This window comes from Populus euphratica, unplaced genomic scaffold (genome assembly GCF_000495115.2).
Source record: "Populus euphratica unplaced genomic scaffold, PopEup_1.0 scaffold121.1, whole genome shotgun sequence".
NCBI classification, from domain to species: domain Eukaryota; kingdom Viridiplantae; phylum Streptophyta; class Magnoliopsida; order Malpighiales; family Salicaceae; genus Populus; species Populus euphratica.
In genome coordinates this window covers 232,569-257,508 of record NW_011499968.1, presented here as the reverse complement: position 1 = coordinate 257,508, position 24,940 = coordinate 232,569, and the positions used below count along the sequence as shown (strand labels likewise).

The 24,940-nt window shown below is 31.4% G+C and overlaps 4 protein-coding genes across 6 annotated transcripts; 2 read left to right on the top strand and 2 right to left on the bottom strand.

Annotated features, from left to right (window-relative positions):
* The first annotated feature begins 1,703 nt into the window (after window positions 1–1,703).
* On the top strand, window positions 1,704–3,132 carry HSP21 (heat shock protein 21). The gene is made up of 2 exons (XM_011045404.1): window positions 1,704–2,085; window positions 2,593–3,132. The coding sequence occupies exons 1-2, from the start codon at window positions 1,803–1,805 to the stop codon at window positions 3,021–3,023; spliced, it is 714 nt and encodes a 237-aa protein (XP_011043706.1). The 5' UTR covers window positions 1,704–1,802; the 3' UTR covers window positions 3,024–3,132.
* A 1,767-nt stretch (window positions 3,133–4,899) lies between these two features.
* Window positions 4,900–5,757, bottom strand: LOC105139129 (uncharacterized). Its single transcript, XM_011045463.1, has 2 exons — window positions 5,155–5,757; window positions 4,900–4,951 (listed from the first exon to the last, which is right to left on the bottom strand). The coding sequence occupies exons 1-2, from the start codon at window positions 5,658–5,660 to the stop codon at window positions 4,900–4,902; spliced, it is 558 nt and encodes a 185-aa protein (XP_011043765.1). The 5' UTR covers window positions 5,661–5,757.
* A 10,277-nt stretch (window positions 5,758–16,034) lies between these two features.
* On the bottom strand, window positions 16,035–19,213 carry LOC105139082 (uncharacterized). Its single transcript, XM_011045403.1, has 3 exons — window positions 18,923–19,213; window positions 18,022–18,178; window positions 16,035–16,366 (listed from the first exon to the last, which is right to left on the bottom strand). Exons 1-3 carry the CDS (start codon window positions 19,109–19,111, stop codon window positions 16,233–16,235), a joined length of 480 nt encoding a protein of 159 aa, XP_011043705.1. The 5' UTR covers window positions 19,112–19,213; the 3' UTR covers window positions 16,035–16,232.
* A 2,859-nt stretch (window positions 19,214–22,072) lies between these two features.
* Window positions 22,073–24,324, top strand: LOC105139080 (RNA-binding protein 24-B-like). 3 transcript variants are annotated; one of them, XM_011045401.1, is made up of 6 exons: window positions 22,073–22,883; window positions 22,980–23,091; window positions 23,225–23,345; window positions 23,424–23,457; window positions 23,562–23,784; window positions 23,878–24,324. In XM_011045401.1, exons 1-6 carry the CDS (start codon window positions 22,665–22,667, stop codon window positions 23,949–23,951), a joined length of 783 nt encoding a protein of 260 aa, XP_011043703.1. In that variant the 5' UTR covers window positions 22,073–22,664; the 3' UTR covers window positions 23,952–24,324. The 3 variants fall into 3 exon arrangements, with proteins under 3 accessions (XP_011043703.1, XP_011043704.1, XP_011043702.1); XM_011045402.1 differs by having other exon boundaries at window positions 22,074–22,883; window positions 23,228–23,345; XM_011045400.1 differs by having other exon boundaries at window positions 22,075–22,883; window positions 23,222–23,345.
* Window positions 24,325–24,940: the final 616 nt, after the last annotated feature.

Genomic DNA, 24,940 nt, shown 5'->3' with positions numbered 1-24,940 from the left:
TGATTACATTGCTGGTTTTGGGGAGTTGGGATTTGTGGGAAGAGGAGAACAATATGTTTTATTCTAGTGATCTTCCAATGGGGATGAAGTAAGTAGGATATTCAGGGCTGTTGTGGTCATTTTCTAGGCAGTGTGGCAAGAGCCCTTGTGACCAGCTATATTGGGATTTGGCTGTGGAGAATTTGGGGACTCAAATGTATACCTACCCTAGTTTAGGGTATGGGTATAGGGATTAGGGTACTAGTAGTAGTGGAAGTAGACCTTGTTTATTGCTTGAAAGATACTGTTTGTCCCATATCCAAGGACCAGTCAAACAGTTATAAATCTTCACTCAGCCTTCTCCTTTTCTTTTACTTTGCCCAAGCCATTTATGGAGATTTTGGTTATGGGAAAGATGGTGACAAACAGGGAAAGGGACTTGTGAGTTAAGACTCAATGAGATGCTAAAACATTAAGTGCCTTGGATTCTCTGATTTGTGTAGGGTGATTGCCTCATGTGGGACATGATAAATTTACTTGTGATTCACTGATATTTCACTGGGTTGGAATTCATCATTGCTGCTCAAGAACAACGACAGTCGACACTTTCTGGATGTCTTCAACGTTAACTCTGTATATATGACCTAGTTTTAAGTCATGTAAAATGACAATTCAAAGAACCTTTATTTGATTTGATGTTTTTTTGAATTTTAAAAACATGTTTACCGTCGATGCTTCTCTTTTACCTTTAACGTGTCTGTCATTGTGATGAAAACAAGATTTGTTTAGAATTTTAAACAATAAAGGATTATAATATTTATTTTTGAAGTCTCTAAAATTATATATATATTAAAAGTATTGTAATATAAGTCTGAAAGAACCATGCTTCAATTCCTACCTTCTTGCCTGGTTTTTCTAACACTTACAGATATTGGTATCTCCTTTCCTGGGAGTTCGAATAAGAACTCGTGAAATCATTCGCGCAATCTATATATTTGTTTGAGATATATTTGACGGGTACCCAAAGGTGTGTATCCAAGTTTTTCATCATAAAAAAAATATAAAAAAAATTATACAATGATTTTGATTTTGAGAAAATATAATAAAAATTAAGATAATATCTTTTTTATCGAAAAGAATAGGTTAGTTACAGTTCTTCAACATGATTAACTGAGAGAGTTTGTCCAAAGATGGGATGGGATTGCTATTCAAGACTTCCTCTGTAGTGTTTAGGGTTTAGGATCCTATATATATTGATTATATTCAGCGAGAATCTACTGTACATAAAATAGGCTGTACTGATAGGAAACATAAAATCCAGTGAAGGATACTGTACTGAGAATACCACCATTTTCTTGTGGACCAAAGCCAAGGTTCTGTTCCAAAGCAACCACAAGGGAATAATCCAAGTTCAAAGAGATGTCACTGGTGTCTAAAATCATGTGGGCTTGGATCATGAACCAAAAGACAATTGGGCTACAATTCACACACTGTTACATCCCACAAAGCCTGCCCATGTACAGCAAGATACAAGGATGTTTCCCGAAGCAATTAGAAAAGCACTCGAAGTAGAAAATCTAGTATGGATGATGTTTGATGATGACAAAACTCTAGGTGTTTCTTTGAGTTAGCCCGAGAACTCTCAAACTTTCAAGACTCTTCTCCATGCTTCCCTTCTCTCTTTTGCCCCCTAGCTCTATATATTCACAATCCCAAGCTCCGTAATCAGCATATCTAGAAAGCAAACAATTGTCTAGAGCCGCCACTTCCACAAGCCACAGTTTCTTTTGTTGTCACTTTGTGCGTTTTTTTTTTACTTAGCAATGGCTTCGTCAACATTGTCCTGGTCATCTGCACCTTTGTTGTCAAGCAAAGGCGAAGTTGTGCCTTCAACTAAGCCTACTCCTTGCTCAGTGTCCTTTCCATCAAGGGGTGGCTTTGGCAAGAGTATTAGTAAGCCTTCAAGGTTGGCTTTGGTGAGAGCAGAAGCTGCTGGTGATCAGAAGGATACTTCAGTGGCCGTGCATGTCAATCAGCAAGGAAACAACCAAGGGGCAGCAGTTGAGAGAAGGCCTCGAAAATTAGCTGTTGATGTCTCCCCATTCGGTAAGTAGTCTTTCCTCCTCTTTTTTCTCCTTTCCGAACGATCTTAAATATGCTCGATCAGGCCTAGTTATGAAGACTCTTCAGTTAAACTATTTGTCGTTGTTGCAGTGATTCTGAACAACAAAAATAATAAAAGATAATGCTTGTGTTTAAGAAGAGATTGATGAATGAAAAGCTTAAATATTTTATTCATAATTGTAGCTCAATTTATAGAGCTGATACATAACAAACTCCTACGATCATAGTCCTATATTTAAGCCATAATCAATTAATAATGGAAATAATAGAGCGGCGAAATAGTAGCAAGAACAAGAAAATAGGAACAGAATTGACTAAATCAAAAATTAAAGAAAGAATAAAATTCTAGCTCAGCAATCCTGAACATTATTTCTAATATTATTTAATTAGTTTTCTTAAGCAGGAAAATTTATCCATCTTTTTTAAATGTTGAACATATGCAATGGAAAAAATGATCTGAAATGACTTGAAACTTGACCTCAATCACAGGTTTGTTGGATCCATGGTCACCAATGAGGACAATGCGTCAAATGCTGGACACAATGGACCGACTGTTCGATGATGCACTGACAATTCCTAGCAGTAGGAACAGGGGAGGAGGAGTGGTGCGGGCACCATGGGAAATCAAAGATGAGGAGCATGAGATCAAGATGAGGTTTGACATGCCAGGACTGTCTAAGGAGGATGTCAAGGTCTCAGTCGAGGATGATGTGCTTGTTATTAAAGCAGAGCACAAGAAGGAAGAAACTGGCGATGATTCATGGTCTAGTAGCAGCGTCAGCTCTTATGATACCCGGCTTAGGCTACCGGATAATTGCGGAAAGGATAAGATCAAGGCTGAGTTGAAAAATGGAGTCCTCTTCATTAACATTCCGAAGACCAAAGTTGAACCTAAGGTCATTGATGTACAAATCCAGTGAAAGATTTTATAAGAAGTCTGTACCATGTATAGTGCTTTTGTTTTGAAAGAACTTTCAGTCCTTGTATCATATTTGAAAATGTAATGTCTTAGCTTCTTATCTTTCTCAATTATTGCCTATGTTGCTTCCCTCGGACAACGGACAACCATATCCGATACGAGGAGAAATCTGATGTTCTAAATATATAGAAGAAATTAAGAAAAAAATGGATATTTGTGTGGGATATGCACACGCATCTATGTTACATAATAATCTGGTATAGATTTAGATTCAGTGTTTAAACAATATGAACAACTATGAAAACACTTGATCATCTCTTATGCTCAAATGTTGGAACATTTCTGCGAAAGTAAGAAAGGAACCATTCGAGCTAGAGTCAAACTAATACGGGATGGGTAGAGGAGAGAGGAAAGACAATAATGCAACTCTTCTCGTGAAAATTTTTCTCTAATCCCTTAACTTGGAAGGAAAGACAACCTACAACTTGGTAATTAATGTTCAATATTCTCTTAGAAGTTCCTTTCATTTAATGTTTAATTTTTTAAAAGTGATTTTTTAAAAATTATTTTTAAATTATTTTTAAATTTGTTTTTTATTAGAAAAGGTGATCACTGAAAAACACTTTCCGATCAAAGAAAATTTTAGTTTAGTTTCTAAAAAATTGTTTTTCTGAAAAATTAAGGTAAAAAATACTTTCTGGAAAATGTGAAAAATTTAAAAATATTATAATATTTGTTAATTATATTAAATTTGATCCTTAAATTTTTAATTGCTATATATATTTTATTTTGAATATTTATTATTTAATTTCATCTCTTAAAATTTAATTTTTATATTAATTTTGGTCCTTATTTTTATAATTGTTATTTATTTTTTCTTATTATTTTTTATTGAAATTTTTTATTTATTAAATTTGATTTTTATTTTTTTTATTGTTACTTATTTTATTTGAAATAATTTATGAAATGTTAATATTATTATTTTTATTTTTTATTTTTTAGATTTGATCTCTATTATTTTAATTATTATTTATTTTATTTGAGATAATTTATGAAATTATATTTTTTTCAATTCATTCTCATTTAATTTTTTAATTTATAAAATTTATTCCTCATTATTTTAATAAACTCAAGAAAAATAAAATATTAATAAGTTATTTTTCAACTCATTTTTCATAACATAACCAAACACTAGAAAATATTTTTTAATTTATTTTTCATTACCCTACTAAATATTAAAAAATAATTCAAAATTTACTTAAAAAAAAAAAAACTAATTTCCAGCTATCGTTTCATTTCCCCCCAACGTGATAATATTGCTTTCCAATATGACGACTATCATCTCGGGATTTTGTTTCTTCTGCTCGACATTTGAATTGGCATGTAGTGCCTGGTTGATCGAGGACTGCCCATGATGGTCTAAACAGGATTTTAGGTAATGTTTGGATATTATCTTGAAATATATAGAAAAAACGAAACATTGAGACAGAAGAGATATGTCTTGTTATGAAATGATAAAATTTACTCCAAAACATGTATCTGTCTTTTTTATTTTATTTTTGTCCACACTAACCAAAATCAGCATTGGTATGCATCATGCACGCGGAAAGGGGGGCCATGCGGACCAGATGAACCAATAATTCTCAGGTAATAAGCTTTCAGCATGAAAATAGCAGAAATATATCAGATAATCATCTCCTACTTTCTATTTCAAGAAATTAATCCAGGAAGAACACGTTGAGAACGGAATAGACGAGAATCATTCAAGATTCTGTTGGAGAATTCTTCCTAAATTGCTTATCTTTTTTTATTTTTACATCTTCTCCATCTTTGGCAAAGCAATAAGGACATCTGCATGCATGATAACTTCGTAATTGTTAGATACACAAGACAAAATCCAGAACCTGAAGTGTACATTCCGAAGCTATACTACTCAGACCCTTCAGGAATTGGTTCCAGATTTGACTTCCAGTTTCTTGGAGAATTCTTCCTATATTGCTTCTCTTTTTTCGTTTTTACATCTTCTCCATCTTTGGCAAAGTAATAAGGACATCTGCATGCATGATAACTTCGTAATTGTTAGATACACAAGACAAAATCCAGAACCTGAAGTGTACATTCCGAAGCTATACTACTCAGACCCTTCAGGAATTGGTTCCAGATTTGACTTCCAGTTTCTTGGAGAATCAAGAGAAGAACTTTTCTGCTCTAGCCCCAACAGAACCTCCTCAACAGATATTTCCTTTGTCAAAAGGTGTTGAAGTTGTTGCTTTGTGATAACTACTTTAATCTTCTTGACACCTCCACTGGCTTGATCTTCTCTGACGTCAATCACAGGTGAAATCACTGGAGCTGAAGGAAGAATATAGTAAACATTCCCGAGCTTTAACTCGTAACCTGGTGGCAGATGATGCTCTATATCCTCCTGTGTGAGACCAATTCCTGAGCCAGAATAGTTCACCAAGATATCTCTCACAAGAATTGGAGTGCTGAATTCCAAAACCTTTCCATCTGTTTTCACGACCTGCAAAACTTTCTCTTGATTGGCTTCAGCAATTCTAATGCATGAACCTATAGAGGGAGGTCTAACACAAGGAGCTAAACAACTGCCCATTTTTCTCCAAGAAAAGATGGACATGGAAGTTTCAAAAGATTTCAAGAGGAGAAGAGGGATTTCCTCTACTTTGTTGCATGCAATGAAGGGAGAGATATGGAAAAATTGAATTTAGAAAGGATAAAAGAGAAGCAATGAGACATTTATTTTTTTAAGAAAGCAAGAGAGATATAAAAACTGTCAACGCGCATGCAAGACAGGGTCGGTCAGTGGAAGTTGGCATTTTAGTCTCGCTCTTCTTCCATGCTATTACCTTTCATTTTATGCATCTAGAAGCGAAGCTCGAAAAAAAATATTTTTTCAAAATATATCAGATGTAAAAAATATAGCTTTAAAATTATTTTTAAAAAATAATATTGATTAATGTAAAATGATTTGAGGAGATTAAAAATAATAAACTCACTTTGTTATCAATTTTACAATTGGTAAAATGACGTAATGCAAGATTTAGTCACTGTTTTTGCATTTGAAATTATATTTAGGTGCATTAAAACAATATATTGAAAAATATTATTTTTATATTTTTGATATACTGATATAAAAAATAAATAAAATCTAAAAATAATATTGTAATATATTTTCAAACAAAAAACACTTTTAAAAAACATAATGCATCACAATATTAAACACACAATCAATACTGCAAACAAGTGGCACTGCATAATGTTAGTGAATATACCTTGTAGCCAATCATTTGGATACACATAGCACTGATTTTTTTAATATAAAAACATATTTATTATTAATAAGAGCTTTTTTATCTTTAATATTCATTTATATTTTTTTAATTAATCTAATATTTAATTAATGAATCTAGAGTAAATATATATTTCATAAGATAAAAATACTTTGTAAAAAAAATTATAAAGTTGTTATAATTATAAGATTCTTATTATATTGAATTATTGTTATTAAATAATCAAAGAATTTACAATTAATACTATTTGAAAATATATGAAATATTTTTTCTAATTCACATAGGGTTATAAATCTTCTTTTAATTACTCAAATATTTTCATATAGTTTATATTATACCAAATATTTACTTCTTTGTTACCCTTGATTAAGATCACATTTGGTCATGATTAAAACATAATACTTCTTATATAAGATAACTTAATGATCTCAAGTCTAAGAATCACTTACACAATTATTACATGATCCTTTCTATACACACACTTTATATCTCCATATAAGATTCTTTTACAGGTCAATTTTGTATACATATCATCTGATAAGCACCATATTATTTCTAGATATTTTGTGTACTTTAGTCTATGAGAGAAGTTGTTTCTTTCATAAAGGAATAAACATAATATATATCGACCTTAACAAAGTGGAATGAGTTTTGAAAAGAATTTCAAAATCTTATTCAAATAATCAATGACTATAATGTTAAGAACGAACATGTTTTGACAAGGCAGATATACTTCATACTATAATGTCTAAATCATAACAGTCTTGATAAAAGGATAATAATTACACTAGAAAACTAGTCAATAAAAGATTTAGTCAAATTACTTATGATTTTTTGAATATTTAAAAGATCATGACAAGTTGTTCGATATTATACTTGATCTTCAAATACAAGTCAATCAATTGTTGAATTGATAATAAATTAAATTATTAAATTTATTTAATCTTATTTTATTTAAAATTTTTATTTATATTTGGATCAACTTATTAGGAAACCTAATGTCTCATGACCCCAATACCGGGTCCATAACTGATAATGCAGGAGTAGTGTCATAAAGACATCCAATCTACATTCAGCTTCAAAACTTACATATTACAAAACAAACTATATAAGGATTTCAAAGTGTTTCATAATCTTTCAAAATATTCCTCAAAACCAATAAAAATAACCCATAATTCAAAATACTTATTACATTATATAAAATCCAATCTTTGAAATGATAATATAAACTTGAATGAAAACAACATAATACTGGAGTGTCTCAGACATTGAATCACAAAGAATAAAAAAAGTCTTGTAGAAGCAAGCAAGGCATACCTACATAAATAAAATAGTAGAAACTCTCAATCAAAGGTCAACCTACTAACGAAAGTTAAGAACCTAAAATAATATTAAAATAAAGAAGTGAGTTCAACTAACTCAGTAAAAAAAAATATTTAATAATTTATAGGTAGTACGTATCTTGATATAAATATGTATACTAAAAATATTAATATAAGATAGTGTAATACATTTCAGAGATCAGATGATATCTGAAGGTCACTACTGTGGTAGGATCAATCATCATAGATCAGTGTCTCATTCACTAACTAGGTATATAAAATATTATATGCACATAAACTAACTACGCTTTAATGCTTTATTAATATGAAGTTACAAATAATTTCTATATCAAGACATAATAGATGTTAGCATAATTATCAAAGTAAATGAATATAATTTAACTTAACAGGATGTAACTATAAATTTAAAAATAAATAAGTACTCAGATAGTAAGGCAACATATATAAATATTCAATAATTAATCAATTATATTCATCATATAATCAACATACATATATTATTTATATTACATGCATATTAATGATTATTCTACTCACCTGAAAAACAAAAGCAAAATATAAGCGGATGCATAACTAGAGACTATTAAAGATCATAAGAAGAAACATCAACAAACCCTATAATGGATATGAAAAACACTAAAAAATAACTTGAAACAAAGTAACATAAAAGATTAAAACTCTAAGCTTAAAGACCAAAATATAAGTATAAAGTTAAACTGATTTACCTGATCAATCCCGAATATAACCCAAATTTATCGAACCTAATAGACCTAAGCTACCCCTACTACTGAGTCAACTGGTCGACCGAAATATCTAACCAATCAACCGCCACTATAAGCTAATTAGTTGGCTGGTTTGGACTAACCGATTGACCAACAACATCAAGTTAATCAGTCGACTGGTTGATCGAGATTTCTAGAATCCTAATCTATCAGTCTTCAAATTTATAAATCCTGCAAAAACACTATGTTCTTCAATAATCCATGATTCTAGTCTAATCACTTCATTTAAGGCTAACTAACACCCTAAAACATCAATTATAATTCTTAGATCATTCAATCACAAAAATAATATAAAAAACCCTAAACACTTCTTTAATCTTTCGACAATCAATGTCTTAATAAAAAATATTAGTAAAGGAAGATACTTATTTGTTTTTTCAACCTTTCTTGCACTGAAAACTTAAAATTGAAATCTTTGGTATTTTAGGAAAAAAGTATGGCAAGAGAGAAAAAGAGGAGATGCGGATAACAATTTCTCTTGCAATTTTTTTTTTAAATACCTAGGTTAGCTAGGTTAGGTTTGTGCTTAACTTTGAACTTAGATCCATTGGGCCAAAACATTGGTCTTATATAATAGATCACAGATATAAAAACTATTAGTTAGAAATTAAAATGGAAGATTAATCAAGTGTGACTTGATTGTAAATAAATTTTAAAATTTAAGAACTAGAATGTAATTAATACAGGAGATTGTAATTCTCGATCTAAAACAATCAATGACTTAATTGAATAAATCTCTAAAATTAGTCTAAAATAATATATGTGATATTATTTAAGAGGTAAATTTATATTTTATTATTTATAGGGTTTTTAGGTTTCTCCATAAATAGAATGCTATACATCTTATTTTTTAAGATAAATAGAATATATTACAAAAATACCTAAAACACACAAAAAAAAAAGATTGCACTCTAAGGTATAACAATTTCTCTTTTCTAAAAGGGTTTAAGAGAATTACTGTTAAAAGCTAGATATTTGGACAACTTGTGCTTTGCAACAACTCAACCTTGAAGTAATTATTCAAAGTTGAAAAAAACAATTCAGATATTTTTAACATAATTTTGAATTGGCATGTAGTGCCTGGTTGATCGAGGACTGCCCATGATGGTCTAAACAGGATTTTAGGTAATGTTTGGATATTATCTTGAAATATATAGAAAAAACGAAACATTGAGACAGAAGAGATATGTCTTGTTATGAAATGATAAAATTTACTCCAAAACATGTATCTGTCTTTTTTTTTTTATTTTTGTCCACACTAACCAAACACAGCATTGGTATGCATCATGCACGCGGAAAGGGGGGCCATGCGGACCAGATGAACCAATATTTCTCAGGTAATAAGCTTTCAGCATGAAAATAGCAGAAATATATCAGATAATCATCTCCTACTTTCTATTTCAAGAAATTAATCCAGGAAGAACACGTTGAGAACGGAATAGACGAGAATCATTCAAGATTCTGTTGGAGAATTCTTCCTAAATTGCTTATCTTTTTTTATTTTTACATCTTCTCCATCTTTGGCAAAGCAATAAGGACATCTGCATGCATGATAACTTCGTAATTGTTAGATACACAAGACAAAATCCAGAACCTGAAGTGTACATTCCGAAGCTATACTACTCAGACCCTTCAGGAATTGGTTCCAGATTTGACTTCCAGTTTCTTGGAGAATCAAGAGAAGAACTTTTCTGCTCTAGCCCCAACAGAACCTCCTCAACAGATATTTCCTTTGTCAAAAGGTGTTGAAGTTGTTGCTTTGTGATAACTACTTTAATCTTCTTGACACCTCCACTGGCTTGATCTTCTCTGACGTCAATCACAGGTGAAATCACTGGAGCTGAAGGAAGAATATAGTAAACATTCCCGAGCTTTAACTCGTAACCTGGTGGCAGATGATGCTCTATATCCTCCTGTGTGAGACCAATTCCTGAGCCAGAATAGTTCACCAAGATATCTCTCACAAGAATTGGAGTGCTGAATTCCAAAACCTTTCCATCTGTTTTCACGACCTGCAAAACTTTCTCTTGATTGGCTTCAGCAATTCTAATGCATGAACCTATAGAGGGAGGTCTAACACAAGGAGCTAAACAATTGCCCATTTTTCTCCAAGAAAAGATGGACATGGAAGTTTCAAAAGATTTCAAGAGGAGAAGAGGGATTTCCTCTGCTTTGTTGCATGCAATTAAGGGAGAGATATGGAAAAACTGAATTTAGAAAGGATAAAAGAGAAGCAATGAGACATTTATTTTTTAAAGAAAGCAAGAGAGATATAAAAACTGTCAACGCGCATGCAAGACAGGGTCGGTCAGTGGAAGGTGGCATTTTAGTCTCGCTATTCTTCCATGCCATTACCTTTCATTTTATACATCTAGAAGCCAAGCTCCAAAAAAAATATATTTTTTAAAAATATATCAGATGTAAAAAATATAGTTTTAAAATTATTTTAAAAAAATAATATTGATTAATGTAAAATGATTTGAGGAGATTAAAAATAATAAACTCACTTTGTTATCAATTTTACAATTGGTAAAATGACGTAATGCAAGATTTAGTCACTGTTTTTGCATTTGAAATTATATTTAGGTGCATTAAAACAATATATTAAAAAATATCAACTTAATGTTATTTTTATGGTTTTGATATACTGATATCAAAAATAAAAAAATAAAAAAAATTATTGTAATATATTTTCAAGTAAAAACCACTTTTAAAAAACATAATGCACAACAATATCAAACACATAATCGGTACTGCAAACAAGTGGCATTGCATAATGTTAGTGAATATACATTATAGTCAATCATTTGGATACATATAGCATTGATTTTTTTGATGTAAAATATATTTATTATTAATTAGAGCTTTTTTTTATCTTAACATTCATTTATATTTGGTTAATAAATCTAATATTTAATTAATGAATCTAGAGTAAATATATATTTCACGAGATAAAAATACTTTGTAAAAAGAATTATAAAGTTGTTATAATTATAAAATTCTTATTGCATCGAATCATTGTTATTAAATGTTCCCGGTCAATATTTTATTAAGAGTGAATATTAATTAGAGTTGTTAAGATCGATATATATTATATTTCTTCTTTTACGAAGGAAATAACTTCACTCACAGACTAAGGTAATATTAATAGACTAAGGAAACAACTCAGTAAAGAAAAAGCATTTAATAATTTACAGGTAGTACGTATCTTGATATATATATATATGCACTAAAAATATTAATATAAGATAGTGTAATGCATATCAGAGATCAGGTGATCCCTGAAGGTCACTACTATGGAAGGATCAATCATCATAGTTCAGTGTCTCGTTCACTAGCTAGGTATACAGAATATTATGTACATATAAACTAACTACGCTTTATTAATATGAAGTTACAAACAATTTTTATATCAAGACATAATAGATGTTAGCATAATTATCAAAGCAAATGAATATAATTTAACTCAACAGGATGTGAGTGTAAATTTAAAAATAAATAAGTACTCAAATAATAAAGCAACATATATAAATATTCAATAATTAATCAATTATATTCATCATATAATCAACATACATATATTATTTATATTACATGCATATTAAAGATTATTCTACTCACCTGAAAAATAAAAGCAAAATATATGCGGATGCAGAACTAGAGACTACTGAAAAACATAAAAAGAAACATCAACAAAACCTATAATAGATATGGAAAACACTAAAAAATAACTTGAAGCAAAATAACATAAAAGATTAAAACTTTAAGTTTAAAGATCAAAATGTAATTATAAAGTTAAACTGATTTACCTGATCAATCCCGAATATAACTCAAATTTATCGAACCTAATAAACCTGAGTTACCCCTACTACTGAGTCAACTCGTCGACCGAAATGTCCAACCAATCAACCGCCACTACAAGCTAATTGGTTGGCTGGTTTAGACTAACTGGTTGACCAACAACATCAAATTAATCAATCGACCGGTTGATCGAGATTTCTAGAATCCTAATCTATCAGTCTTCAAATTTATAAATCCTGTAAAAACACAATATGTTCTTCAATAATCCATGATTCTAGTCTAATCACTTCATTTAAGGCTAACCAACACCCTAAAACATCAATTATAACTTTTAGATCATTCAATCACCAAAACAATATAAAAAACCCTAAACACTTCTTTAATCTTTCTACAATCAATGTCTTAATTAAAAATAACGGTAAAGGAAGATACTTATTCAACCTTTCTTATACTGAAAACTTAAAATTGAAATCCTTGGTATTTTAGAAAAAAATTATGGCAAGGAAGAAAAAAAGGAGATACAGATAACAATTTCTCTTGCAATTTTTTTTTTTAAATACCTTGGTTGGCTGGGTTAAGTTTGTGCTAAACTTTGAGCTTAGATCCATTGGGCCAAAACACTGGTCTGATATAATATATCACAAATATAAGAATTATTAGTTAGAAATTAAAATGAAAGATTAATCAAGTGTGACTTAATTGTAAATGAATTTTAGAATTTAAGGACTAGAATGTAATTAATACAGGAGATTGTAATTCTAGATTTAAAAACAATCAATGACTTAATTGAATAAATCTCTAAAATTAGCTGAAAATAATATATGTGATATTATTTAAGGGGTAAATTTATATTTTATTATTTATAGGGCTTTTAGGTTTCTCCATAAATAGAATGTTATACCTCTTATTTTTTAAGGTAAATAGAATATAGTATAAAAATACCTAAAACACACACACAAAAAAAGAGTACACTCTAAGGTATAGCAATCTCTCTCTTTTAAAAGGGTTTAAGAGAATTACTGTTAACAGCTAGATATTTGGACAACTTATATTTTACGACAACTCAACCTTAAAGTAATTATTCAAAGCTGAAAAGAACAATTCAGATAAGTTTAACATAAACCCTAAATAACTCTATATCTATTTAATAAGATTTTTAGAACTTTTAAAAAATTTTAAATTTATCATTTTCAATGTATACATGTGTTTTGAAAAACTCAACATATAAAACGTTGGCACCACTTTAAATTATTAAAGTAAGTATGTGTATGACAATGTGGTTGTGTTTTTTTAAAGAAAAAGTCTAAGAAAAACTATAAATTATAACTTTTTTTAATCAATATTTTTTAAAAAAAAAATTCAATAGAAACCATACAAAACTATAGTATATGTTAATTAATTAAATATTTTTAAATATATAATTAGAATAAAACACTAACCATACTAAGAATAACACGATAATGAGAGGGGAAAATGGCCAATACAAATAATAATCTTCATGGAGTATGCTTTTATATATATATAGGTCATGCTGGACCAGCATTTTGCAGTTTAGGGTTCTTTTTGGTTTGTCCTTTTTTATTTCTGTTTTATAATTATCTTGGGGTTTGGTTATGTAAGAAGATGTGTTATGATTAAACACTGCATCATCCTAGGTGCATTATCTTTTATAGATCTGCTCTTATTACATTCTAAGCATTTGATTAGTGGTCCATAAAATAGAAAAAAATAAGAGGAAGATTATTGGTGTCTTTTTCTGAAACTGATCAGTTTGTACACCAATTGAATCAATAATTACAGACCAAACATTTGCTGATGCAAATATGCAGTTGACACATGATAATGGGTTTGGTTGAGACGGGGCAGACGGCATTTAGGATATGGTAAAGCAAAGTTCACAAGCCTACCTTACAATTATTTTATATTTTTTTAAGTTAAAATGATGTTATTAAAAAAAATTATCTTGAATTTTGAATGGATCAATCAGGTCATAGATTGATCCATTATGTTAACTTTTGTTTTCAAAACAAATTGATCCAACTATGCTCCGGGCAAACTATCAAAGTAAAACCAGGTTTAATAACTTTGGTTGATGATTATAACGGTGGTTCTAACAGGAAGTTGGCTGATGATTTAACATAGTAGGGCATGTAAAAGATGGTTCATAAGAATCTTGACTCCTAGAACTCATAGCTGGAGATTTTCGGGCAAGATTTGATGAACAATAGAGCACACCCTTGGCTCTTTTAGAAAGATGCTTGCCATAAGTGATTACGTGATCTAAACATTATATTTGTCAAGGTAAAATATTCATTTTAAAATATCTATCTCAATGAATTTCTCCTAATGTCAATTAAATATAATCTATCAATAATTTATATTATTTAAGAAACTAATTTGGTAAAAAAAAAAAAAAACTATTTCTCGTGTATAGATCCGATCCGTGTTGTATATCCTGTTCAATTGGATCATTTCTTTAAACTTCAACATGAATTTGGAGTGGGAAATTTGAGATAAATGAATTTTGCTAGAGCAAACTAAAATTCCTCCTAGAAAAAACAAATTTGTTGAGCTTGGAAGATTATGCTTACAATCCATTTCTGAACTTATTCTCAAGTGTGACGCAAGAGATGATGATATGTATAGCTGCAGCATTTACAGGCTCCTACCACTAATCTGCTTGTGGTAAAAATTTAATGATGACATAACTTCAGAGCTTAACCTGCTTGAAGTGATCTTGCTAGGTATTGTTGGAGCCTCCACCAAGAAAATGCCATCATCTCATGGTGGAAAATGAAGGATGGTGGCAAAAATCTTCCTAGAATCCACGGAGTACTAAGGATTAACTAACTATAATATGATCACTGAAGGTGGTTGACTTGCTAATTAATCTATTGACTCTTCAGCAGAAGCAGACACCTCCACCAGACCCAACCTCCATTTTGGCACTGGCTAGCCAGGTCTTCTTAGTCATCGAATGAAATATTGGAATGAACACGAGTGAGGTGAGACCCTGAGATTTGAGTCTTCCCACTCCTTTTGGATCTCCATCTAGGTATGTTCGAGTCCACTTTTGTAAACCCAAGTCCAGTCAATCCTTTTTTCCCTTCAAAAGAAGCCATCCATGCTGTGATAAGAGAGTTTGCAGGATTATTATTTTTTTCACGATTTTATACAGCATTTGGAATATAAGCCGTGGTTGAGGAAAGAATAATCATATCGTAGGAATCTTAATATTGGATAGATTCTACATTAACTTTATAATTATGATTATTTTTCTCGGATTGGGTTTATTTTTCCTTTTCTTTAGTTTCATACTTCTAACCTATGGAGTTAACTTGCAAGGGTGTGATTACTGGCTTGAGTTTACAAGCATGATAGGAAACTTGGTTAGCTTGAAACAATCTAAAACAAAGTCCACAATTCCTTTTGATATATCTTCAATTGTCCATCACTCATGGCTTAAAATACCCCGTGACAAATTCACCTAAAAATCATGGCTCCAAATCTTAACTAAACAAAATGGTCTCCTATAGGAAATAATGCTTGAATGTTGAACTAGGCCATCTTTGAATTGTCAGACCAATTCAAGTAGCATTTTCTGCATTAGCTCATTGACTGTGAAAGAGAAACTAAGGGTGTTACGCAAAAAGCGTATACAGTTTTAATTGCAAAAATCACCACTGTTATTTATGAAACTTGAGATCAAAGTATCAGACCTGATCCTGACTCACTTCTGCAATGAAACAGGTTAAAGGAGGGATGGATTGAAACATTAGCCACTATCATGTAACCAGAGGATGCTATTACCTTTAGAAATTGTCTTCTCGAGTGACACCGAAAGGTAAATGAATGTTTGTATCAAAGAGGGCACATTCTTAGGTTCCTAAATATTTTGTTGTCAAGCATGAACAGTGTAAACAAATCATTTTACAGAACACTTTCATCTACATAATAGGAGGAAAAAATATGTTTACCCATTCAAAGAATGGGATTCCTTTCCACCAAGCGTCTGAATTATTGCTTCCAAAAGTTTAATGTCACCATCACGCTTTGAAATCTCGTCTTGCTTTGCACGCAACTCTTCCATGTGCAATTCAAATACCTCTGCAGCAAAGGGGAGCAACATTGTACTTAAAATTTTGTCAAAGTGAAAATTTAATATAGTAATTGCCAAAAAAAAATTGAGAAGGAAGAGATTAATCATGTCCAGAAACAGGTTAGATTGAAAAACATTGAAGTTCCCATTGATTTCGAGAATCAACTAATAAAAAAACACCCAGGTGCTGCAAGCAACAGTAAGCATAGGATTGTATTACATGGCTTTGCTTAGGCTCAATAAGGCAGGACTTTGATGGAGTGATTGTTCAGATTTTTTGCACAAATTAACCTTTAATGTATTCAGATGAAGAGATTACTAGTTTATTTTAAATTATTATCATGGCTAACATGACATTGTTTTTATCACAGGTGATGAAGACGATCAAATGAGATATTAGTGGAAGAATCCTCAAATTAATCTTAGATTGATGGGGTATCTTAGAGAGATTTGGCTTGATGAGCTCCGATCTTTTCCTAAACCAATTCCACTAGTCACCTTGCTTGCACTGCATAGACTCCCCGTAATCCTCAATATAGACCCTCTCTGTCTCACCCACAGAGAGTACTTTCAAGCTAACAAATAAACTATCCACATGAGCACTTTACATCATATTCAATTACCACTCTGTTATTACTTCCACTCCTTCAACAATCCATTTCTCATACACTGCTTAGCATTTTACAGATCATGATAACAGATAGCATTGTTCAACTTCAAACTTGGAATGCCATGATGCAATTGCAATTTCTTGACAATCTAAATTCCAGACAAAAAAATGTTTCCATGCTTTGGGACTCATAAATACAGATTTGATTTTTTTGTCCCACGAGTGTATTAAGGTGGGCTGGGGTTTGGAAAATTGGCATTTTGGGGCGAACCCAATAAGAAAAGGATTTCAGGTTTGAAATTTAATCGCGGATGGAAGTAAACGACTAAGCTTTGCACTGGTACAGATTCTAGGAATTACACCTAGTGGGAGAGACCTAATCATCTCAACTATGGTTCTTAGGAGTCGCACCAAAAATTGATTGCATCACTCAATCACAAGAGCATAAGTGTTGGCAATTCTATGAGAATATGGCCTTTTATCCTTATCTAAAGATGTCATAGCTATACATTGAAGTTTTAGTACTCGTCTACTAAAGATTTAAACTTGTTTATAAGAAAACACTATAATTTCTATTTAGAATAGGAAAAACCAAACCAAACCAAAAAATTCAAAGGCTACTGAACTTTAAATTAGAAATCTAGACCTACAATTTCCAGAAATATGAAAGCTACAGTAGTGCCCAGTGAATTAATCACAAAAACCTTCCTGAGCTTTAGAATCAAATAGGAAAACAAATGCTACTCTTGCTGGCTGCATCACACAGATATTCAGATTGAACTGAGAATGAAGCTAACTTTTCCTAATTTTTCTTTCAAAGGCCAAGTGGAAGGGGGCAGTCTGCTGGCAGCTTCTTGGCCATGCCTCCCCTGCTAATAGACAGGCAAGACCCTCCCTAACTTTGAAAATAGAAATCACATAAGTGTAGCCAATACACGTATAGGGATATATGGTTATATTAAATGTCATTCAGGCCAAGGCACAAGGCTGGCTCGGCGCGCAGCATTTGACTGGACATCCAGGGGTATTGAAAAGAAGAGTTGGCATACATACTTGTGGTGTTCTCAAGTTCTCTTGTTATCTCTTGTGCACGTAATTCAGCAGCCTTTTGTGCTGCCTCTGCTTGTCGCTTTTCTGCACGAGCACGAGCAGAAGCTGAGATGGCAGCATCAAGTTCCCTTTCCAAAGTCTCTACCCGTTGTTCAAGAACCTACACACAACAGATAGCCTGTATATGATTTTGATGCTGCCTTGGTAAAAAGAAAAGGGAAACTCATACATTAAGGCAACAAGAGAAAAGATTGCACATGCTACAAAGACAGTATCAAACAGCATGCTACAAACCTAGTAGTAATCAACTCTAGTTATAAACTTACCCAGTAATAAAATCTAGATGCGTGTTGATTGTGCATATGAGGTAAGTATACACAATAGCAAACCAGCATCACTATCTTGAAATCTCAATCACTAGACAAAAGCTTTATACAGGCATGATCCAACAGGTTGCAAGCCCATGATGCAAGCGTCAAATTTATTAGCGAAGATTTTCGTGTCGCATGTAACTTCATTTGTTAAATATCTGTAAACAGTTACATTTTGGTGTCCAAAGAAATTTGGATTCAAAATTAATTATCTTTTTTTACTCCAAATGGTCAAAGAAAGTGCCCTAATGAATGAACTAGCAAGAACATTTGAAGACTTTAACTTAAATTGCCAACATTGTACAAGTTTAGGAGAAATCCAGTAATTCTACTCTTACACTCACAGTCAAATAATCGAAGCATTCATTACATCAGAAAACCTAGAAATGGAGGGGGGGGAAACTATCTTTGCAAAACCCAGATTGTGAAACTGGTCAAAGATCATGACAAACGGAAGAAACCAACGTAAAGAACCATGATTTACCAACAATCCGATCAAGATTTAATGAAATAGGAAGATCCCAGATCAAAACCTTGATAGTGCGGGCTTGTTCAGAAGTGAGGGAGGCTTTGGAGAAGGTTTCGTCGTCAACAAAGACAGCTTTTTTAAGAAGTAATTTTTCAAGAGAATCAAGATTTGATGTCATCTCTGTTAGATTATCAACAGCTCCTTTCCATCTCTCCTCACTGCCTCCTTTGATGCCCTTTTCAATCTCTTCCATTTTGTCTTCGCTAAAACCTCTACAAACGCAATCGCTAGAGGGTGAGAGACAGGGAAAGAGGCTTGGTGCTTTGAGTAACAGAACTGGATTAACGTTAGTTAAGTTGTCTTCGTCCGTATACAAGTGTCCAGCTTTCCATCATGTGTTTGGGCTATGACCGAGACTGAATCCATCGCAATTCGGCCCGATCCGCAGGATCCGAAAAACGACATTTATCTAGGGAAAATAATTCAATGATACTCCAAATTGCAAGGATATAGGTTTTTCATGGCAGGATAATAAATATTTATATGGATATTCAAAATTTAAAAAATAAAATATGAATATTTAAATTTTTTATTTATAATAATAAATAAAATAATATAGAGAAATTTGAATCTTGAATACCTATTATCATTCATATATTTATCCAACCTGTGTTTTTATTGTACTATGCATTGTCTTATAAGACTTTAATTTTATATTTATTAAGCAGAATTCTATGATTAATTACTTTTGACAGAGTTATTTTCAACCCATGCTGAACACATGCATTCATCTAAGCTAGGAATTCCGACAAAATGCTCCAAATTTAAGTTTTATATATAGGCAGATTGGTTTGGTTATAAGATTGTTTTATTTACCTTTTCAAAAATCTAAATATGAAAAATCAAGATTAACCATCAATAATAAAAGCTAAAACAGAAAGGAAAAACATTGTAGACTGTGAATGAAAATATTATTCATCAAAAAAGTATTTTTATGATTTTATTCTTCTCACCAAAAAACTTAAAACTAGTTATTAAGAAAATTAATGTTTTTATTATAAAGTTCATTAGTTATTATCAAATTAATTAAAAATAAATAAATCTTTTTTATTTTTAAAAGGAAGTGAAATGCTTAAAACATTATTAAAAGATAAAAAATTAAAATTGACATTAAAAGAATTTTTCATATTTTCATAACAGTTTTTTGTTATTATCATATCAGCTAATAAATAATTTGATATTTTAATGAATATAAAAAAATAAAAAGCATAGTAAAGAGACCAAAACATTATTGGAGATAAAAAAATTTAAAATTTTGCATTAAAGGGCTTTTTATATTATTTTTTTATAATAATTTTTTTTATGATTATCATATTAGTTTAGAGAAAATTTAGTATTTGAATAAATAAATATAAAATACAATGAAATGACTAGAATGCTTTTGAAAGCAAAAAATTTAAAACTAGCGATGAATGGCTTTTTTTTATATTTTCATAATATTTTTAATGTTATTATCAAGTCAATTAATGGGCCCTTAAAAATAAAAAATTTTAAAATGATATCAAGAGATTTTGTTGTATTTTTATAATGATTTTTTTTATATAATTATCATGTCAACTAAAGAAGCGTGTGAAATGTGCACACGCATTTCAAGTGGTAAATGCAACGCCTCCAAACAGTCAAAATCCCTCTTCTAATGTATATTTAAAAGTGATATGATGTCTTCTTTTTTGTTGAGAAAAGTAGTAGTCGATGGTTTATTACCGGTGATGTTTTGTTTCTTCCTTTTTTCTTTCTCATCTATTTGAAACCCATGCTAGCTATGTAAAATTTTAAAATTGTTCTCAAATTCATGGGTAGTGCCATTTAGGTCTATATTCTTTAGATTTCTATTTTTTATTCTTTGTTATTTTTGTAAAATTTTGATTTGTTTTCAATTTAATGATTCAATTCTAATTTGAGATATATAATTTTTTTAATTTGAACCTCGTTGTTATTTTTTTTCTTATAGTTCCTTTTGTTGAATTGATTTTTTTTTTAATTTCACCCTTCAATAAAATACTTTTTATTGAAATTTTGATTCTTGTTCTTTTGATTGTTTTAATTTTTTATCCTTTTGTTAAATTATTTTTTTCTTTTCAATTTTATTCTTTAATCAAAAATAAAATTTATTTTTTATTTCAATTTTAATCCTTATTTTTTAATTATTATTTTTATTTTAAATTAATTTGTATAATTATTATTTTTAATTTCATCTTTCATCTTTTAATTGATCAGGGGTTGAGTTTTTCGAAAAAGGAAGCTTCCATTCTATTGACCAAGATCATATATTTAAAAACCTAAAGTAGGTTGACATTATTTGTTAATTTTTTATTTTTTTATGTTCTCATCATTCGTTATTTTTTTTTAAAAAAAAACTTTGGTATTTTTATGTTAGGTTATCTCGATCTCATGATTTAAGTTGTGGATTTGATATAATAACCTGGTTTTTTTCAATTCTAATTACTGAAATTATATATTTGTCGTTATAACTCGACTTGAATTAATTTTTTAGATTATTTTTTATTTATTTTTTTAATTCCTTTTTGGAAAGATGTTTGTTTTTCATTTTTATTTATATGTTGTCGTTATTTAATTTTTATCGTTTAATTAAATGAAAATTAATATATTCAGCTGTCAAACTTGAATCACTAATTTTTATCTTCATAACATGTCTATAAAACCAAAAAGAAATGAGTTGAGCCCTGCGGTGTAACTCTCGGTTCCCCCGCCAAATACCATCGAAACTAAAACATGAAAAGTTCGATTAAAGAAGATAACAAGAAAGCAAGGTTTGACCCATACACAGCACGATCAAAGCAGGGACATGTTCTCCTTCTCCATCATTGGAAAATGAAAACAAAATCTTGATTTTTCCGTTGGAATAATTGTCCTGATTTATCTTAATCTCTAAATGGTCCCCTATCGGACAAAGCATCCATGCTGTCTTTTCTACTTGTAATAAATAATCTACAATTTGAGCCCCCACCATGATTACCACCTTGAATATTTATGCTCCAAAAAGTCTTCTTCCATGATCGTTGATCAATGCGGGGGACACCTGGTCATAAATCATTTTCACATTTTTAAAACCCTACCGCCATCAATATATAAATTAAGGGCAAGTGGCTAATTAATCTTCCATGAAATAAAAGGAAATGAAAGGGTTTATCTCATCATGGTCCCACTCTTGAAGACTTAGCTAGGAAGAAAAACTAGGAACAGTTGGTAGGAGGTAGGAGGTAGGAAGTTAGATACCTTAGGGCACAAAAACTTTGGACCCATGAAAGCATGTTCCAAAGAAAGGAAACAAAAATTTTGTTTTTTATTACTTTGGAAATTTCCTAAACATCTGCCCTCATCTCTTGTTCTTCTTCTCTAGCTTTCCATATTAGTCTGCACAAAAAAAAAAATATGTATATTGCATATGTGCTTAGGGTTTTCTCGTGTATTTCGTTTTCTTTTTGAGCCTGAAACTTTTAATTTTCTAAACAGTTAAACAGTTTTCTTGTTAAGAGTATCTTTGCTGGGGAATCCAAGAGCACCTGACAGACTATTTTTTTATATATAGAAACAGGAGACAGAAAAAGGCAGGGTGTTGATTAAAGTAGTGTTTTGGTATTGATTTTGGTTATCAAACTGCTCTTTCCAACTTTCTAGCTCTTTTTCACCATATTTGGGCATCTGGGGGAGGATCATATAGCTAGTTCTTTGTTGAGTTCTTGTAGCAGCTTGAGGCAGTTCGGATTTAGTGTATCTGAATTGGGATGTCTCAAGAGATCATGGAAAGTAAGATGGTGATCAATGGAACTAATAGTGTTTCAGAATTCACTCGTGAGACAACTTACACCAAGATTTTTGTTGGAGGATTGCCGTGGGAGACTAGAAGTGATTCTTTACACAGGTATTTTGAGCAGTTTGGAGAGATCAAAGAAGCAGTTGTGATCATTGATAGGAGCACTGGAAGATCAAAAGGATATGGCTTTGTAAGCTAGCCCCACTGTTTTTAGCTAAGTTTTCTGCAGATTAGGCATGATCATGTATGTGATTCACTATAGTTTTGTCATGTGTGTGCTTCTTAGGTAACTTTCAAGGATCCTGGTTCAGCAACAGGAGCTTGTCAAAATCCATATCCTGTTATTGATGGAAGGAGAGCCAACTGCAATCTTGCAGCCTTTGGTGCACAAAAGAAAGGTCTAATTAACTGCTTATGGTCCATGATTGCTTGCCACTAGTAGGAAGTTCATAATTCTGGTTTATGTCTTGATTCCATGTTGGTGATTTTTATTCTAATCCTTGTTTTTTTGTCCCTTTTTCTTTAAAGCTGCAGGAACTGATAAACTTGGACCTGCAGCATCAAGATCCATGACACCATTAAACACTCAGGGCCCTTCTGCGTACTTCAATCAACAAATACCTCAATATGCATTTCCTTATTCAGTTTTTGGGTAAAGAAACTATCTTATTTGAAAAGAATTGTCGAAATACTTAATAGTCTTCTAATTTTCTTGCCCCTTACCTTTCAGGTATCCTATCTACCCACAGAACACTTATGCAATGGTTAGTTTTTCTGAGATAGCTCACTGATAAATGCCTGCATACACAGGCAGAAGCGTGTACGGGTTTTGATTGCCCAACAAGTTTTTTTTTTTTTTGTCTTGCAGAATAATTCTTACAATGCATACGGAGGGAAACAGTTTCCATTCTATTACCCCGCCGCGGCACCAGGTTCCCCAGGAGTCTACATGAATTACTATCCACTCTATGCTCAACATGGACAAAACAGCCCTAGTCACTACCCAAAAATAATGCACAACTCTCAGCAACACAATGCTCTCGGGACCTTATCGAATCCTACTTCAGCTTCCTCCTCGCTACCAATTACCAGTTAAGTGTCTTGAGAAATTTTCTGTTACTACTATTTGTGTTGATGTTTCCCCGAATTGACACTCAACATATGACATCATGATATGTACGCAGAAGCAAGACCTGCCGCGGCAGCAGAACAAACAGCAATGAGAATGCCAGGAACTGTATCTGAACAGAAGAAATAGGCTTGATTATAACAACATTATTAGTTCACACCATCTCAGAGTCAGCAGGGTGTAACAGAATAGATTCCATAGAAAGAAGAAACTTTTACAGGTTCTGTATAGTTTACTTCTTCAAGACACACACCATCATTTACTATGGTCAGAATTTTGATCGAGGATGGATGCTGCTGCACATTTTGTCTGGTTTAGCACTGTTGTGTTTTCCCTTCTGATTCAAAAATTTTCCTGTCCGACATGAAATGGGAATTGAAAGTTTATATAGAATTCAATCATGTTTGCATCCATGAATCCTATTGCATTAAAATTACATTTGGTTGAGTTGAGATCAAAATAAAAAGATTGGATGGCTTGGCCATCAACTATTTCTGATCAACTGTGTTTTACATAAACCAGTGTGCGTTAATTTTTGTATGAAATTTATGAAACATGATCTCACACGCAATATTGCTTTCAGCTCATTGATTGAGACCATTTTAGCCAGCCAAGCAGACGCTGAGAAGTGTTGCTGGGCTTTTGCTTGCCCTGAAAACTTAGGCTTTCGATTCTTTTCCCATTGTCGAAACTTAGGAAACATGGTGAAATTCTAGCCCTTAGACTCAACATTTATGTGCGTTGTAAAACAAACCCAACATGCAGAGTTCACAGATATTGAAATCATTGAAAAGATTCATGGTTTAAGTATATGTTAACCCTCGAGCCCAACGCACAGCCTCATTCCCTTGAAATGAGAATGATTAGAAAATACTACAAATATGGCGCGGCATTACGCCGCAAACAGACAATCTAAATTAAATTAATTAAAAATATAATTAAGGACATGAGAACAAAAAAATCTGCATAAAGAAAAATGAAAGGAAATTGTAAAGTTAAATACAAAATCAAAAAAATATAACACAAAAAAATTCTGACTCAATAACTCGATGAACTAACAACCCACGATACCGGGTCAAAATAATATATATATATATATATATAAAGAATGACCTAAT